Raw genomic sequence first — 19,207 nt, forward strand, 5'->3', positions numbered from 1 at the left:
GATTACGAGACCAGCAAATGACTTCTTTCTAATACAGCAGACCTTACTTCTTCATCCATGTAATTACATTATATCATTCCACTTACATTATAACTATTATAGAAGCTCCTACCTCTGATGCTGTTATCGGAAATCACAGAGGTTACCGTACTGGTCGAGTTCATCCAAAAGTTTGAAAGACTTGAAACTCAGTCCCTACTATCTGTCCTCTGAATTTCTTGCTGGATCTTCTCATCCGTTTGCGATTCAGATCCTACACTAGATGCATTTACAAAGATTTCCAGTATAATTGGGAATCCTAGTTTATTGGCTTATTAATTAATAGAATGAATGTGAGATCAAACTGTCTTGTTTTTTTTTTGTCAGCTAAAGCCCCACCAAGCAGAAAGAATTTTAGGTATAACTAATCTCTGTTTTGGTAAAATATATTTTTATCATTGACGTCATAATACCATTTTGGCAGCTCTAATAAATAACCAGCGGAGTGTTTGCAATGACCTTTCGAATGGTCTGTATGACATTTGATTTCATATGAATTTGAATATTTAAGGCTTTTTTGTTATTATATTTTATTAATATAATAGTATTTATATTCATAACAATATAATATATCGTGGTATATGTAAAATGTTTGTAAAGTAATAGCGTACCTAATATTTAGTTATCTTTTTAGTTCGCAAAACTGCAAAGAAGACGTAGTTACTTAACCATTCCGTTCTGACTTACTTTTTTTTTATTGCCTACACTGGGTGGACGAGCTGACAGCCCACCTGGTGTTAAGTGGTCACTGGAGCCCATAGACATCTACAACATAAATGCGCCACCCACCTTGAGATATAAGTTCTAAGGTCTCAGTATGGTTACAACGGCCCTTCGAACCGAAACGTACTGCTTCGCGGCATAAATAGGCAAGGTGGTAGTACCTACCCGTTCAGACTCACAAGAGGTGCGACCACCAGTAACCTAAAAGGGTACAACAATTGATTCTTATTATTTTATGAGCATACGCTTAGGAAGAAGTTTTTAAAATCCATTGAAAATAGCATTTTCAGGGTAAATTCAGGTTTCAAGTTTACATAGATACTCCTTTTATTTGCTTCTTTGTGCTTTATGCATTCCTAAGCCATTTATGCGATTGTGATAAAACTTAGTACATTTTTTTGGTACTCTACGAAAAATACTCCGCGCGCGTACAAGAAATCTATGATACTACAGGGATGAGTAAATCTCTGCTTCAAGTATCATAAATACGACTGATCCCCAGTTTGCTATTTATGGTATCAATGGAACTACAAATCGATTAGTATGTTGTGGACCAGAGTTTAATACAAGCAATGCATTATCCCAAGATAATGTACCGTGTTTCAGTATACCTGAAGTAAAAAAATATATGCCAGTGAAACGAAGAGGCAGGTTTAGTGTTTAATTTGAAGATGACAAATAAAATATCATGTGTCACAAAACATGATATATTGGCTTATTGAAAAATTTATGATTATTATTTATGCTTATTGAAACATTGGTGAGGAAACTACATCACTATGGTATTAGGGATGGTGCATTGGAACTTATTACTTCCTATTTATCAGGACGGATACAAACAGTAGATGTGAAAGGTAATAGATCTTCAGGCACCTTGTTGAAAATGGGTGTACCTCAGGGTTCCATTTTGGGTCCTTTTTTATTTCTAATATATATAAACGATTTACCTAGTTTTATTGAGTCCCGACACGAGGTCGTATTATTCGCAGATGATACATCTTTATTATTTAAAATTAAACGACAACTACAAGTCTATGACGAAGTGAATGATGCGATTTCGTGTGTGGTTCATTGGTTCCGTATCAATAACCTATTATTGAATAGTAAGAAAACTAAATGTATTAAATTTACTTTAAAATGTATTAAACCATCTTTAAATGTGAGACAAGTGGATAGTGATGTAATTGTTTCTGAGGAATCATTGGAGCTTGTTGAGTCAACCGTATTTCTTGGTATAACAGTGGACTCCAAACTGCAGTGGGGACCTCATATTCATAAATTGGCGAGTAAGCTCAGCTCTGCAGCATACGCAGTAAAAAAAATTAGAATGTTAACAAACGCGGACACGGCTCGTTTAGTTTACTTTAGTTACTTCCACAGTGTCATGTCCTATGGCATTTTGCTATGGGGCAATGCGGCCGATGTAGAAATGATATTTATTCTGCAGAAAAGAGCTATACGTGCTATTTATAACATGCACTCAAGGGAATCCCTGAGGGAGAAATTTAAAGAAATTAAAGTTCTGACTATGCCATCCCAGTACATTTTTGAAAATTTGATGTATGTTCGTAAACATATTGAGGAGTTTCCTAAACAGTCGGACATACATAATAGAAATACTAGGAACAAACACAAGCTTGTTGTGCCGATGAGTAGGTTACATAAGATACGAAATTCATTCGGGTGTTTGTCTGTGCGCCTGTACAACAAAATCCCACATGATGTTCAGAACCTACATATACATAGGTTTAAGAAAACTATTAAAGAACATCTGTGCAATAAAGCTTACTATAAAGTCAATGATTATCTAGAAGATTGCACAAAGTGGGAATGAGTTGCTCGCTCCAGGCATTTCAATATTGTAGTAATTGTTACGTTATAATACTCAGTGTAAAAAATTCATATTTAAAAAAATAATAATATTAAAAAATAAATAAATAATAATTTTATATGTAAAAAAAAAAGGCATGCCCGCTGAGTTTCTTGCCAATTCTTCTCAGGACGGAGGCTAGTTTTTGTGAATTGGCGGTAGTTCTTTTGACGTTCAACAAGTATGTACTTTCATTTATGTTGAATAAAAATTTTTTGATTTGATTTGATTTGATTTGATTATGTGACAATTGAAGAATATTTTGACATTATAGATTCATTTCAGCTGTCTGCACCTTTAAAATAATAATATGTTTAAAATGTATAACTAATTTAAGGATTATCTGTTAATTTCGTTTATAGTGGTATTTGAACCAGTATTTCAAAAAATACCTAATTTTAATAATAAAATAACACCATTAGTGTAAATTTTTGCAATTACTAATTTGTATTTGTACCATCACCATAATCTTTGGGTCAGGTGGCTATCATCCCTTAACCTCTTACTTGACTTAACTTAATACTTGATATTCAAGAGCGGGTTGGTTCCCATAATTTCACACAGACAGAACACAAATATGGATAAGTTTGCAGAAAATCACGAGAACCCAAAATAGGAATTAGAAGTATAAGAAGCTAGGTATACATAATTCTTAGCTTTATTGTTACTTTATTGCGATAGGTGAACTGGGTCAACGTGCCCACAGCTCACCAGTTAAAGAATCCACAAAGACACAGCGTGAATGACGTCATTTAACTTGAGACATGTTGAAGTATCAAACTTATTTTAAAAGGGCTGTTCTAAACTTGATACTATAAAGGCTTGGCCGTGCTAAATAAATTGGTGGTTGGAACTTATCCATGCGCTACACATTACACTATGCCCGCGGTTTCGGATTTTATATAATCTGGTTATTAAAAGGGCTGAAATCCATAGACCTCGCGTGGAGTACTACTCCCACCTCTGGGGCGGGGCTCCCAAGTACCAGCTACTTTCATTTGACTCAATACAGAGGAGGGCCTTTCGGATTGTCGATAATCCTAATCTCATGGATCCTTTGGAACCTCTGGGTCTGCGGAGGGATTTCGCTCCTCTTTGTATTTTGTGCCGTATGTTCCATGGGAAATGCTCTAAGGAAATATTCGAGATAATCCCCTCATCTCCTTTTTATCATCACACCTCCCGCCATCGGAACAGAGTTCACCCATATTATCTGGAACAGCTGCGTTGATCGACAGTGCGTTTCCAAAGAACTTTTCTGCCACGTACCATCCGGTTTTGGAATGAACGGTGTTTCTCGAGAGCTATGACATGTCTTTTTTTCAAACGAGGTTTGTTTTTTTTTATTATTGCCTTTGTAGGCAGAAGATCATACGGCCAACCTGATGGTAAGTGGTCAACCGTCACTCATGGACGTCAGCAATGCCAAAGGCAGAGCCAAGCCGCTGCCTACCATTACTTAACGGTACTTAACGGTAGGCATCGGCTTGGCTCTGCCCCTGGCACTGCTGAAGTCCACGGACAACGGTAACCATTCACCATCAGATGGGCCGTACGATCGTCTGCCTACAAGGGCAATAAAAATAAATATATAGCAAAGAGTAAAATAGTTTTATGTTACCTTTGTCTTGTTTTCCAAGCCATTTTCAATTTTCGAATTCGGGAGCTGCCAAGTAAGATGATTAAAATGGTATTCGAAAGCAACGTATTTCATCTTTTGAAGTTTACAGCTAAATTAATCAAACTACCAGTGTTTATTATCTATTGCCTATTGTTTTACCTCTACTGCTCCAATTTATCTCGATTCTCTCAACAGTCGTGCTTTCATTTGGATGTTCTTTGATTATAATTTAGAATCTCGCGTTTAGATTCCTTTTTTTATATTAAATTATTCGAGAGTCTTCATTTGTCGTCATATTGACGTCTGAATTTAATTAAAATTTAATTTATCCTGTCAAAGTAATCCAACGTCAATTTTAATTAAAACATTTGATACAAGATTTTAGATTTTGTTTTTAAGTTTTTATTGCATACATGAATGTGCATGGATCCAAATAAAATATTGCGGCTTAAAATCGCATTTGACTATCTTAGCATTTACGATGTTTCTATAACTAAGTTTCTAAACCTGAAACACGCAGGACCTTGACCTTAAACGTTTTCGTTCAGAGGATTCGGTGAATGTTAACAATCAAGGCGACCTAGTGCGCAGTAGAGCTATTAATGTAAAATCTATTTTTTTTTACCAGATATTTCAAGATCTAACAAAAACTTTGCAAGCACAGTTTTGAAACTTTATAGAAGTAGTCAGAACAACTGAATTAAATGTCCTCCTCCCTGAATTTCATTCCTCATGTCTGAGTGTCGTGACCATCTCCTTCCATTATTATCCTTCTTTGGATGATGTTTCGTCATCTTCCTCTGTTCTCGGCGGTGAGTATGGCGTTGTAGACGATGGTATCCAGAGCGGTGCGGATTTGGTCGAACCAGCGCATTGGATTTAATTAAATAAATGTGTTGACCTGTAAAATATAGAGTACGAGCAAACTCTAAAGGAAATCAATTAGTTGAATTAGTTGATACAACAATAATCCCTGCTCCGCTTGGGACCTGAATTCTAAGTCTCACTTTCACAGTACAACGGCTGCCCGACCCTTCAAAACGAAACGCATTACTGCTTGACGGCAGAAACAGGCAGGATGGTGGTACCTTGCGACCCCGCACCTACCCGTGCGGTCGTAAGACACCCTACCACTAATATATTTTTGCAACGCAATGTTCTGTATTTTACTTTATTATATCTATATTTTCTGAAATAAAAATTAAAACTGGACGAACAATTTTTTTTTTATTTTTTTATTGCCTTTGTAGGCAGACGAGCGTACGGCCCACCTGATGGTAAGTGGTTACCGTCGCCCATGGACTTCAGCAATGCCAGGAGCAGAGCCAAGCCGCTGCCTACCGCTTATTACTCTCCACTAGCCTCGTTTGAAGAAGGACATGTCATAGCGCTCTTATTCGCTTACGAAAAGTAACAAAAATACGGAAAAGCATTCACGTACCTATATGTTTATTTCACGTTTGTTCGATTTGTGTATTCAACTAATATTTGTAACGGGCATGTGCTAAAACATAGATTAAATTAGATTCATTAGATAGATTAGATTTATACTGGTGGTAGGACCTCTTGTGAGTCCGCGCGGGTAGGTACCACCACCCTGCCTATTTCTGCCGTGAAGCAGTAATGCGTTTCGGTTTGAAGGGTGGGGCAGCCGTTGTAACTATACTTGACTACTATACTTGAGACCTTAGAACTTATATCTCAAGGTGGGTGGCGCATTTACGTCGTAGATGTCTATGGGCTCCAGTAACCACTTAACACCAGGTGGGCTGTGAGCTCCTACAACTGTCTAAGCAATAACAAAAAAAAAAGGAAATTTAAAAGAGCCTTAGAGAGATTCCAGCAGTTTGTAGTTAGGCGAATTAAATACGTTCAATCTCTGACCGTTGACACTACTGCGACTAAACAGCCGCGGATCGTTTTGACACTTGCAAAGAACATATTTTGTGGATTTAATATGACTAGCGGTCCCGCAGTAGTCGAAATTCGACTATAATTAATTGGAATTGTAAGTTTGTACACTATTATGATTGTATTTTATACTTCTATAATCGCAAATTTTGCCAAGACTACACTATAAAAAATATTAGTAAAGATAAACAATATTTAATCTTTTCCCAATTTGACAAGAACAAAAGTATGCATGCGTGTGCGTCAATAATAATATGATATGTAGTGTGTGTAATATTTTCTTTATTGATTTAATGTATCGTTTATGCATTATTTAAAAAAAATATTAGCATTGTGCACTTCTGCTCTATATTCTCTATAAATGTGGAAAATTTCATACTCCTCCGTCCGCGCATTTTTTGTAAAAAGGGATACAAAGTTTTTGCTTCACGTATTAATATATATAGATTAGGATTTAGAATGTGGTTAGCGATAATAAAAGCAACTAGATAAAATAAAAAGTGGATTGGGAGTTTCACAGAGGTTCATAGAGGTTCATAGAAACGTTTTCAAATAAACATAATCATAATAAAATTTAATAAAAGCAATTTAAACGTCTTTTTGTTATTTTATGAAATTTTAGTTTACAATTAAATTTATAATTATATTTATATGTTACATGAAGTGTGTTTGTAATATTTATGAATAAGTACAGTAGAAGAGTTTTGTTCGAAAAAGAACAAGTCCTGAGTTTCTAGACGATTCTTGATTTCTCGATGATAAAGTGCATAAAATCATGACCATTCAAAAATTCTTCTGAAGGCACATTAAATTATCAGGTTCGATTTGAAGGAATACCATCCCGCAATCATATAACGTTAAGTAAAACTTATCAAACGTAAAGGAAAAGTTAAGATAAGAATCAATTTTTTTACTACAAGACATGTTAACATGACATTCAGCTTCTCAGAATGCTTCTTCAAATTACCAAACTATTGTGATTTCTATGCAATGCTTATTCTATGTGTTATTGCATCACTTTACATAAGTTTGTAAATGCGGAATCATTGTGTTGAGTAAATTTGTCGTAAAATACTCATTGCTTGTCATTCTCTGTTTGTATTCTGTGACGACAACACTGCTCTGGGGATCGAATTTGTAAGTTTTTTATTTCTATAATTAATATATATAATAATACTAGCGACCCGCCCTCGCTTCGCTTCGGAAACTGTAATTTATTATTGATTTATCTACTATTTAATGGATGTTATTATACATATAAACTTTAACCATCCTCTTCAACCACTCTATCTATTAAAAAAAACCGCATCAAAATCCGTTGCGTAGTTTTAAAGATTTAAGCATACATAGGGATATAAGGACAGAGAAAGCGACATTGTTTTATACTATGTAGTGATTAATTTTTTTTTTATTGTTTGGATGGGTGGACGAGCTCACAGCCCACCTGGTGTTAAGTGGTTACTGGAGCCCATAGACATCCACAACGTAAATGCGCCACCCACCGTGAGATATAAGTTCTAAGGTCTCAAGTAAGTTACAACGGCTGCCCCACCCTTCAAACCGAAACGCATTACTGCTTGACGGCAGAAATAGGCACGGTGGTGGTACCCACCCGCACGGACTCACAAGAGGTCCCACCACCAGTAATTACGCAAATTAAAATTTTTGCGGGTTTGATTTTTATTACACGATGTTATTCCTTCACCGTGGAAGTCTATTGTAAACAATTGTTAAGTACGTATTTCATTAGAAAAATTGGTACCCGCCTGAGATTCGAACACCGGTGCATCGCTCAACATGAATGCACCGGGCGTCTTATCGCTTAGGCCACGACGACTGCATTATTGTGATTGTTAGTAAATATTTATATTTATTTATTTATTATATTCGAATAATAAATATTCATTATATGCATAATGCATAATTTACATATTTTCATTATTAAATGTCATTTTGATTTTAATTGTCCATGATGAATACAAAAACCAAAGCACTCGTTACGTCAAATAATTTATATGACCAAAACCAATAAAAAATTAAACAGTATTTGATATGTAATTTTGGACGTGACTCTCAAAAAATGTAGACTTCTGTATATATTGATGAGAATCACAAAATAGAGCGGCATTGAAAATAAATAGTATCTTAAATTTTATTGGAACTAAAAAGAGCATTGAAGATTGTAATTAAAAAAAAACTGTGCACTAAATATTGGATAATCTCAATCAATACTGAGATGTACTCATTTATAATTTTAGAAATAAGCATCAACTAAGGGCAGTGTTTTTTTTTCTAGAAAACAAGCTTTGATTTAATACTCATATGGCGGATGAGAATCCAAATATCTAATTGAACGTACTAAGTATCTAGCACGAAATGAAAAACGCTTTTTGCAAGCTTTTATTTAACTACGATGCTATACGAGCGATTTGAGTATTCAAATCCTACGTACATAGCTTGTGTTCACGAATGACTTCCGTGATGATGGAATAACATCGTGTGGTAAAATAAAATCCGTCGAAATTATGATAATAGAGAAATAGACCTTAATTCTCAAGATGCTGGTACCTATACTTCGTACTCAGGATTGTTACCCACCGGACTATCGATCTTTTGAAGGTATAGAAATGTAACTCTTAGATATAAACTATATTAGAGACTGAAATAGAAAAACACTTTTTTAAAGTAAGATCAATTGACAGCGTGTAAGTTTGTAACCTATAATTCATAGAGAAATAAAAGTTTAAAAATTTCATACACGCATACGCTATATCCAGTTCTCGATCCACACCACAAGGTCACACGTAAAGTTTACCCAACAAACAAGTAGGTAAGCAATTGTAAACATTTGTTGAAGAATTCCTTTGCGCGGGTAAGTTATGTTGAAATGACCTAAACAAACGTAGGCATGAGGGTTCTTAAGTCAAGCAAGTTCCTTCAGTTGCATAATTGATATGAACCAATGTAATACACATTTTTTTAGAAGACGTCATAAATCGACTTCCTAAATTTGGTCAATAGGAATTCATATACAATACAAAAAGAATATCCAGCGATAAGTTCCAATTGTATTTCTCTAATGCTTTTCTCCCATCAAGGACTCCCTTCAAGCCCACGGGATTGAAGATAATTTTAGTTAGTAACATTACCCGTTCTGATAAATCCAATAGATAGTGACATTGACAAACCTTGTGACCTAATTAAATCTTAAAATATTGTCTGAGCCTATCCAGTTGTGATCGATCGATATATTTTAGTTGAATGAACTACTGATCGACTAATAATTGAGTTAACAAGAGCAAAAGGTATTAATTAATAGTTAAGTATCTATTGGACGCGGTGGTTCAAAATGTTTCCAGTTATAAAGAATACAAGATGTAAGCCCGCTATCAAGTTCTGGAATGAGCTAAACTTTATGGTGTTCCAGACTTGTCCTTCTTCCAACTGACTTTAGCTCCGGCTATGGAATGAGCTCCCCTCCACGGTGTTTCCCAAGCGCTATGACATGTCCTTCTTCAAAAGAGGCTTGTGGAGAGTATAATGCGAAAGGCAGTGGCTTGGCTCAGCCCCTGGCATTCCTGAAGTCCATAGGCGACGGTAACCACTCACCATCAGGTGGGCCGTGCGCTCGTCTGCCTACAAGGGCAATAAAAAAAAAGCTCCGACCTTGCGCCGATACCACATGTTCATTTGCCCACAAGAACGATAGAAAAAACTTGTTCTTGTTGATGTTCCAAAGAAGCATTGTTTTGCATTTTCAGACACTGACCTGAATTTGCTAGTATCATTAATCTATACTAATAGAGGAAAGATTTGTTTGTTTGTTCCTATTGAATAGGCTCCAAATCTACTGACCGATTTGAAAAATTCTTTCACTGTTTGGAAGCTACACTATTCCTGACTGACATAGGCTATATAATCTTTTTTGAAAAAAAATTTAGGGATCCTTACTAAAACTCCAATAATTTAACCCAAGGTGTAGAAAAATTACCTAAAATATTCTTTACGTCGCGTGCCCTGCGAAAACTATTGATGATAGAATAAAATACTGTACAACGACTTTGTAGAACACATTATTATTTACAAAAAGCGCCGCATATGTGTAACTATTATAGTTATGCCGCAATAAGCATTCTTTTATTTAAAAAAAATAAAACAACCTTAAATATCGTTGAAATTTTTGATAAAGACCCGAGCGGAGCTCTAAGCAGGAATAAAAATAACCTGTTTTTTAAAGTGTAACTAGTTTTGATTGAATGTTTAAGAGGAAAATAATAATAATACGTTATTAGATTTATATCAAGTTACAATATGTTATCTCAAATTGTCTACGAAATGTGCTGTTTGGGAAATGTCGTGGTCTTTACAATGTGATTTATTCAGAAATATGCTTGAGAAACGTAGTGTTATAAATATCCTGAGAACACGCATAAAAAAATTCGGAAATATTGTGGATGACAGTAATGATAAAAAAATCTATCTATCTTTCTTCTTTTTTCTATTTATCTAGTGAAATAAAAATGAATGTGGGACCACGTGCGTTTCATAAATCATCCAATGGTGATGAAATGTGGTATAGTTACTGCTTTCAATCCGTAAGAAGTTATGACAGTTAGTAGTAGTTTCAAGAAATCGATATTTTTATTTATTAAGAAATAGCAACGGAATCGCAGAACCGGTTTCGCTACTTTTAAAATAAATTTCGGAGAATAGCTAAACAATGTAGAAGATTTTATAGGTGAGTAAATTTTTTGGTAAAATAATAGTCAAATGCAACTGTACTCACCGCAAGCCTTGTTTGAAGAAGAATATGTCATTACGCTTGGGAAACATTGTAGGGGGGGGGGGTGTATTCCAGAGCCGGACGGTACATGGTACAAAAGATCTCGGGAAACGCACTGTCAATAAACAAAACGGTCCTAGAAGGTATGGTAAAAAGAAAATAACCGAAGTCCCTGTGCAAACGCAGAGGCTTCAAACGATCATTTTTATTAATATGGAAATTATTATTTTTATAACACCAGGAACAGGGGAACAAAACGAGTCCTTGAGATATTAGGTGAGACTAATCATCGACTTTGAATCACAGCCACTTCTTAAGCACCTTTTGTTAAGCCTTTTGTTAGTTAGTGCTTTGTTTACCTTTATCTGTATAAAATAATATACGAAACATTCAAATGTATTCCACCTTATAGAGCCATGGAGAAGTTACCTTACCACCCCCTGGTAATAGTGACGCAAGAGGACTTGCAGAAAGCACGAGAACTGTACGGGGTTCAAGATGTCAATTCACTGAGAGAAAGTTTAGACATTTTAGAAAAATGGCTTCAAAAACAACCACATCTCGCTGAAGGAAGCAAATATTTGAGTGAGTTTCTATTCGTCACATTTTTTATTACAATTTTAATGATTTTAGGTAATCCAATATATGTTTGAAGCTTATAATTTTGTTTGTTATTAAATGAAATTATTAAATGAATTTATTGGTGGTAGGACCTCTTGTGAGTCCGCGCGGATAGGTAGCACCACCTTGCTTATTTCTGCCGTGAAGCATTAATGCGTTTCGGTTTGAAGGGTAGGGCAGCCGTCGTAGCTATACTAAGATCTTATAACTTATATCACAAGGTACTTATATCTAAAGGCTTATATAACAAGGTGTGTGGCGCATTTACGCTGTAGATGTCTATGGACTCCAGTAACTACTTAACACCAGGTGGGCTGTGAGCTCGTCCACCCATGTAAGCAATAAAATAAAAAATATATATTGATGAGAACTTTGCCTCTACGTTTTGCACTTTGATAATTTTATTGGTAAAGTAAAAGATACCAAAAAAGAAAAATGGACGAGCATCACCATTCCACCACTGAAGCATCAGGTGCATATTGTTTACGTTACTTGACGCTAATGACTCTTTTCGAGCTTTTGAAGGAAGATGTCTCAAACCATTACTCAGACCACTTCTTGGGGCATTCGTTACAAAACTTAGAGAGTTTGAAGTCGTCGTGGCCTAAAGGATAAGACGTCCGGTGCATTCGTATGTAGCGATGCACCGGTGTTCGAATCTCGCAGGCGGGTACCAATTTTTCTAATGAAATACGTACTTAACAAATGTTCACGATTGACTTCCACGGTGAAGGAATAACATCGTGTAATAAAAATCGAACCCGCAAACTTGTAATTTGCGTAATCACTGGTGGTAGGACCTTATGTGAGTCCGCACGGGTAGGTACCACCACCCCGCCTATTTCCGCCGTGAAGCAGTAATGCGTTTCGGTTCGAAGGGTGGGGTAGCCGTTGTAACTATACTGAGACCTTAGAACTTATATCTCGAGGTGGGTGGCGCATTTACGTTGTAGATGTCTATGGGCTCCAGTAACCACTTAACACCAGGTGGGCTGTGAGCTCGTCCATCCCCATCTAAGCAATAAAAAAAAAATATAAAAAAAAGAGTTCCATAGTCTTTTCGTAGACAGTGCATTTCTACAATTCAACATTAATGTTCTTCACTTCAGGTCCAGCAAACTTGGAACGTGCTTTTATAACAGCAAAAGGTTCAGTAGAAGAAACTAAAAGGAGACTCGAGAGGATGTTTACATCTCGCGGTATGATGCCCGAATTGTGTTTGAATAGAACCGTTGAAGAATTCAAAGACGAATGGGAGGTTGTGTAGGTATTTCTGTGGATCTTTGCATAAGCTACGAAAAACTTTTGATTCTGCCTCACGTCATAAGCATTTGAGAAATGATAATTAAATAATTAGCGTTACTCTTATAGTACCAAGTATTGTGTTAAATTTACCATAATTTCATGGAATCTTGATCACGCAGGAGCCAGTCACCGTCGACACCCTAGACACGTCCTTACGGATCCATCAGATCTAACAACTCTTGCATTAGACGCCTTCAGCTTTAACACTAGGAGCAAGCTTAGGGAGCCCGGTAACCGTACTCGTCAAACTCGGGAAAGAGTTCAACGTGCAACCTAACACATGCATCAGTCCGCTGAGTTTCTCGCCGGATCTTCTCAGTAAGTCACGATTCCGATTCAGTAGTAGATTTATTCGCGCAGCAGCTACCCTTGAGTTGTTAGGTCTCCTTTGGAGGCGCTCGGGCAACTGTCCCCAAATCCCACCCCTTCTAGCTAAGCCTTTGCTCGCCCACCTGTCCTGGTGAAAGTGAAGTAGCCTCCGGGCCACTAGTAATCCCTCATTCATAAAAAAAACAATGTAAATAATTGCATCGTAGACATTGGTAGTAAGGAGAATTGAAGTAGTGAGGGGTTGTCAATGAACTGTGGGACAATCGTTACAAAATCATTAATACTGGCATTACAGTAGATTGGAGGGAATCGAAACGCTCTCCAGTTCCAACACAAATTTTCAGCGGTTTTTCTTAGAGTAATAAATACCAATAAAATTGAGATTAAAATGTTTTCGAAGTTTTAAAATTTTATATACGATGCATCATTATACATAGTTCATTGAAAAATATACAAAAACCTTAAAAACTAGCTTGACCTGATTCACCTTGACTTTTGGGGTGAATCGGGTCACATATGGGGACAATAGAGTTTTTCAATAGGGGTGGCACTGTTTAGATGTTAGGTACTTACTTACTGAGGGTAAAATGGACTGCTCACCGCACTAATGTATCCATCCTCAAAGAGCTCCAAATCAAACAAAGGCTTTCGTCGATTGTGCAATTGCGAATCCTTAATATGTTTGGACATATCATTCGTAATGAAAGCTCATTGGAACGTTTAGTGGTTCAAGGAAGAGTAGACGGTCAACGCTCTCGCGGCCGATCATCCACAAGGTGGACAGATTTGGTTAAGTTATCTACGAAGTGTTCCCTTACTGAGTGTGCACGTGCCGCCACAAATAGAGAAAGATGGAGAAGTCTCTCAAAAGCCGCAACCAAACATTAAGACTTACGTAACCACGACCACTCCGCCAGGAGTGAACGACTGAGAAGAAGAAACTTACTTACCTTTAGGCAATTAACTTTTCTTCTTCTTCTTCTTCTTCTTCCAGTGCCTCTTCAATCCTGAAGGTTGGCCGTTAGCTTTCTGTATTCCTTTCTGTCAGCAGCCAGCTGGAACAGCTGTTCGACGGAGGCAATACCGGTCCACTCCCGGAGCCATGACATTTTTCTTCGCCCAGCACGTCTCTTTCCGTCCACTTTGCCCATAATTATCAGCTGCAGCAGCATGTATCGATCGTTCCTGAGCACGATTTCAATATCTTTAATCAGTTACAAAAAACTCTGATGACTAAATTAAACCTTTAATATTCTCAAACACTAAATAAAAGTATTTTTTAATTCAACAAATTTAAATCTCACAAAAGCATTGTGACAACCCAGATTTGTCCCTATTCTACCCCTAGTCCCTATTCCCTGCCACCTACGGTACTGTCATTGACGCTTTCAATCAATAAAGCCATTTTTAATTTGAATTTTCCTTTCAGAAACTACGTGCCCCTTCCAAAGATATGTCCAAGCGACCGTTCGAGAGTTATGGTAACGCAATTCCTAACAGAGAAACTAGAAAAGTTCAGCATATTAGCATACTTCAGACTTTGCTTCATGGTGAGAATTTAGACGAAAACGGCATGTACAAAAAATTTGGTACATCAAGTAGAAAATATTTGTAATTATTCATTTTATTGAATGAGATACCAAATTAGCTGATAGAATTGCTTTAATATTAGAGATCGGAACTGTTGAGAAATATGATAAATAATACAATGTTAAAATTTATGAATTTAAAACTTTTATGTCTAGAGTTACATTTTTTTTTATTTTGCTAAGATGGGTGGATGAGATTCACGGTCGACCTGGCGATTTGGTAATCGATCTATGTAATATAAATAAGCACACAGACAAAATACAAACGTTTTTACTCTAGATAATGTAATGCGGAATCCAAATAAAAATAATTCAATTGTTCTTTTCTTCTTTTAGGTGGGCGAATACAGACTGAATTTTGATTACACTCCAGCGGAGAGATTTATAATTGATTTTAAAAATATACACATCGGTCTATTGATTAAAATCAATCCTGTAGTAGTTAAGAAAGCTGAAGTACTGTGCACTGTAAGTAATGAACAAAATATATATAATTATGTATGTACAATACAAAAAACTTAAAATTTTAATAAAGATTTTTTTTTAATTAGTTATTTCTTCGGCTTTCGCTAATTGTAGACATAATTAAAACTACTTTTACGTGTTAATCTCGTATTTTTATTGTCACTAGAGGTCCCGCAGTAGTCGAAATTCGACTATAATTAATTGGAATTGTAAGTTTGTACACTATTATGATTATATTTTATACTTCTATAATCACAAATTTCGCCAAGACTACACTATAAAAAATATTAACAAAGACAAACCATATTCTATTCTCAACAGACGTCAAGAACAAAAGTTTGACAATAAATAGTATGCATGCGTGTGTGCGTCAAATACATAGTAGTGTGTGTAATGTTTTCTTTATTGATTTAATGTATCTTTTATGCATTATTTTAAAAAAATATTATATTAATATATAGATTATTTTATTTCTGACGTTTTGTGGTCGCGGAAGACTAAGGTGGTATTCGTCAATACTTCAATATTGCACTAACTACCATCCATCTGCCTATAAAAATATTTATTATACCAGAAAGAATACAATGTCAATAATAAAAACCGTAAGAGAAGTTTTGAATTATTAGAAAGAAGTAAGTTCTGAATTTATTGTCGATTCTTTTTGGTGGCTCATCTTAATTATTAAATTTAAACAATAAGATTTTAAAGGTCTGCTAGAATTAAAAAAAAAAATTTTTACTTTTTTCTATCGTGACCAAAGATGATCGTGTTAGGATGAAAAATAAACTAAAATTTGCTCTAGCAGTATTTTTATCGTCTGTACGGTGTGCAAGATCTCTGTTATTATATGAGTATAACAACATTAACTTCGATCTTATGATTTATAGTTTAATCAAACTATATCAATCTAACTAAATCAAGTTAGATTTAAATAACATGATCACACATTAACACAGTACTTAATTTTTTAGGAAGGAATAGGCACAAAGATAAAGGGTATACACATTCTGAACGCACCAACGTTCGTGGACAAAATCATACATTTACTAAAGCAGGCGCTCAGAGAAAAACTCGCAAATAGGATCCATGTTCATAGCACCTATGAAGATCTCCACAAATATATACCAAAGGAAATATTGCCTAAAGACTATGGCGGTGATGAAGAATCATGCTCTAAATTGAGTGGTAAGTTTAAATTTATTATAATTATTTGTAATATTAAAATTAAATGATCCTTAATTTTTCCTGTATATTTTTTAAAAGCCAACAATTTTGCAATTTGTCATATAATTATAATCCAATCAATAATGATTTATTCTTTAATAAGAAGAGTAAAATCCCAGAGGTATTCCGCTGGACGATTAAAGATCTGTTTTAGAATTTCGCTTTTGGGTGCTGAAAGACCTCACGGCCATCCCGGTGTTAACTTGTTATCGAACCCAAAAGACATAGCTCACAACGTGAATACCTTCACCCGTCGAGTAACATGAGGTAAATGTCTCAATTGTACATGGCTACCTCACTCTCCAAATCAGAATGCAGAACTCTTTCGTAGTAGAAATATGTAAGACCGTGGCAGATACAAATTAAATACGATATTTATATATTTTTTTCGGTTATCATTAATAGCACTGATTTTTATAACTTTATTAATTTTTTTATTTTTTTTTATTGCCTTTGTAGGCAGACGGGCATACGGCCCACCTGATGGTAAGTGGTTACCGTCGCCCATGGACTTCAGCAATGCCAGGGGCAGAGCCAAGCCGCTGCCTACCGCTTAATACTCTCCACAAGCCTCGTTTGAAGAAGGACATGTCATAGCGCTCGGGAAACACCGTGGAGGGGAGCTCATTCCATAGCCGGATGATACGTGGCAAAAAATATCTCTGGAAACGCACTGTGGATGACCGCAGCGGCTCCAGGTAGTATGGATGAACTCTACTCCGGTGGCGGGCGGTGCGATGGTAAAAACGAGATGCTGGTATCATCTCGAACAATTCCTCAGAGCACTCCCCATGGAACATACGGTATAAAATACAGAGGGAACCGAAGTCCCTCCGCAGACCCAGAGGCTCCAAACGAAACGAAAATGTAGCAAGACGTTATTCATTCATCGTGGAAGCTATTTAAGCTAATACAAATTAATTTCCTTAGAAAAATCGTCCCATAGAATAAGACGTTTACGTGGATAGAAACCGTAAAGAACGTTATATTGCTCTAGTTTATTAACAAGACATTTTTATGGAATGTGCGTGCAATCATTTTTCATTTTTCAGAAAAATGGAAAAAGCTTCTCAGGCAAGAGGAAGCACGAAAAATTATACAGGACACCGAAAAACTAGTCAGCGATGAAACAAAGAGGCATGAATCTAAATTTAATGAAGAATATATGGGGATGCCTGGGTCTTTCAGACGTTTAGCTGTCGATTGACTTTATATAAATTGTTAATTATAATGCATTTCTGTCTCTCGTTACCTCTGTAAGATAAGTTTGTTTTTTGGATTGGATAGCGTGCGATGGCCATCTAGATGCTGGCCTTAAGAGGTGGCTATCGAAATCTGTTGAATTTGTACATATTATTGAATAAAATTTAAATTTGAGAAATAAGAAGTATTCATAATCGTAACTAGCAGTAGTACCTTTCATAGTACCGATTTTCATGAAAATTAAACAATTAGACAGTTTCTTCATGAAAATTAAATTTAAATTGCGATGTTTTGATTTAACCAGTTATTACACGTGCTTAAGCAGTGTCTTTAAATAAACGATTTGATGCCTTATATTTTATGTCGGCAAACTGCTAAATCATAGCATTGCTTTAGTCTCCTTATTGGTCGTCGATTAGGGCGAAAAGTTTGACAGCGAACCATCCTATAGACACAGCCGACTGATTTTCTTGCCGGATCTTCTCAGCGGCTCACGACTCCGATCCGGTATTAGATGCAGTCGCGAAGCCGCTGCCTGTGAGCTCTTGGGCCTCCTTCGGAGTTGCTCGAACAGCTAGCAAATCCTTCCTTGCTGAGCCGGTGCTAGCCCACTTGTCCTGGTGAAAATGGGTAGGCCTTCGGAGTCCCAGTAATAAATTCTCCAAAAAAAAAGTTAATACACCAGTGGTACAATCCTAACCCTTATAAAGTATAATTATTACAATTAGGTACCTATAGTATTCAGCCAAAATTGGAACATCGAATGTAGGGTTGGTATGGAGAGGGTGTCTTTCAAAATTCAAACTCATTCTACGAGTATATTAGAATTTACATTTAATCTTTGGTTATTGACATTTTTTCTTGCCATTGTATTTTCTAATTCTAATTTTTGGAATTTCTTTACCACTTTAGCAAAGCTTCCCCTGATTCTTATGTTAAGAACTGTTGTGAGAACGCGTGTTATTGTCTCATTATTCAGCCGATTTTTTAACATCACGTAAATAGCTATATCTCTTCCTATGCGAAAATTACCATGAGAGCTTAGTACCAAATTCTCTAGCCAAGGACTCTAGCCTGTCTCAAGGCGGATGGTGGCACACATTAAGCTTACTATATACTTTGAATACTTAATATTCCGGGCGTAGCTAGAATAGCTTATACTAACAGCGAATAGGAAGAAGGAAAAAAACTTATTATCTAATGAAGCCTCAACAGCCTTACTAGGAAAATTTACAGTCTTTAATTTGTATAATAATTTGCATAATTCATAATACTAGTGGTCCCGTAGTAGTCGAAATTCGTCTATAATCAATTGAATTTTTCTTTATTATGGTTCTATTGTCAAACACTATTAAACTTCTTTAATATAATCACAGATTTCGCCAAAACTACACTATAGATAAATAGTACTAAAGACAAACAATATTAATTTACTCTCAATTTTACCACAGACTTTCAACAATAACAAAAGTTTGACAATAAAGGCAGAGCATATGTGTGTGTATAGGTGTTGTGTCAAATAT

At 35.9% G+C, this 19,207-nt stretch overlaps 1 protein-coding gene across 2 annotated transcripts; it reads left to right on the top strand.

The window, feature by feature from the left end:
- Window positions 1-7,180: 7,180 nt before the first annotated feature.
- LOC101737327 (alpha-tocopherol transfer protein-like) lies at window positions 7,181-17,865 on the top strand. Of its 2 annotated transcripts, XM_038016516.2 has the most exons (8): window positions 7,207-7,301; window positions 11,189-11,223; window positions 11,360-11,532; window positions 12,678-12,831; window positions 14,633-14,753; window positions 15,129-15,260; window positions 16,229-16,442; window positions 17,534-17,865. In XM_038016516.2, exons 3-8 carry the CDS (start codon window positions 11,364-11,366, stop codon window positions 17,686-17,688), a joined length of 945 nt encoding a protein of 314 aa, XP_037872444.1. In that variant the 5' UTR covers window positions 7,207-7,301; window positions 11,189-11,223; window positions 11,360-11,363; the 3' UTR covers window positions 17,689-17,865. The 2 variants fall into 2 exon arrangements, with proteins under 2 accessions (XP_037872443.1, XP_037872444.1); XM_038016515.2 differs by lacking the exon at window positions 11,189-11,223 and having other exon boundaries at window positions 7,181-7,301.
- The last annotated feature ends 1,342 nt before the right edge of the window (window positions 17,866-19,207 follow it).

The sequence above is a fragment of the Bombyx mori genome, chromosome 16, assembly GCF_030269925.1.
Source record: "Bombyx mori chromosome 16, ASM3026992v2".
In the NCBI taxonomy this organism is placed as follows: Eukaryota; Metazoa; Arthropoda; class Insecta; order Lepidoptera; family Bombycidae; genus Bombyx; species Bombyx mori.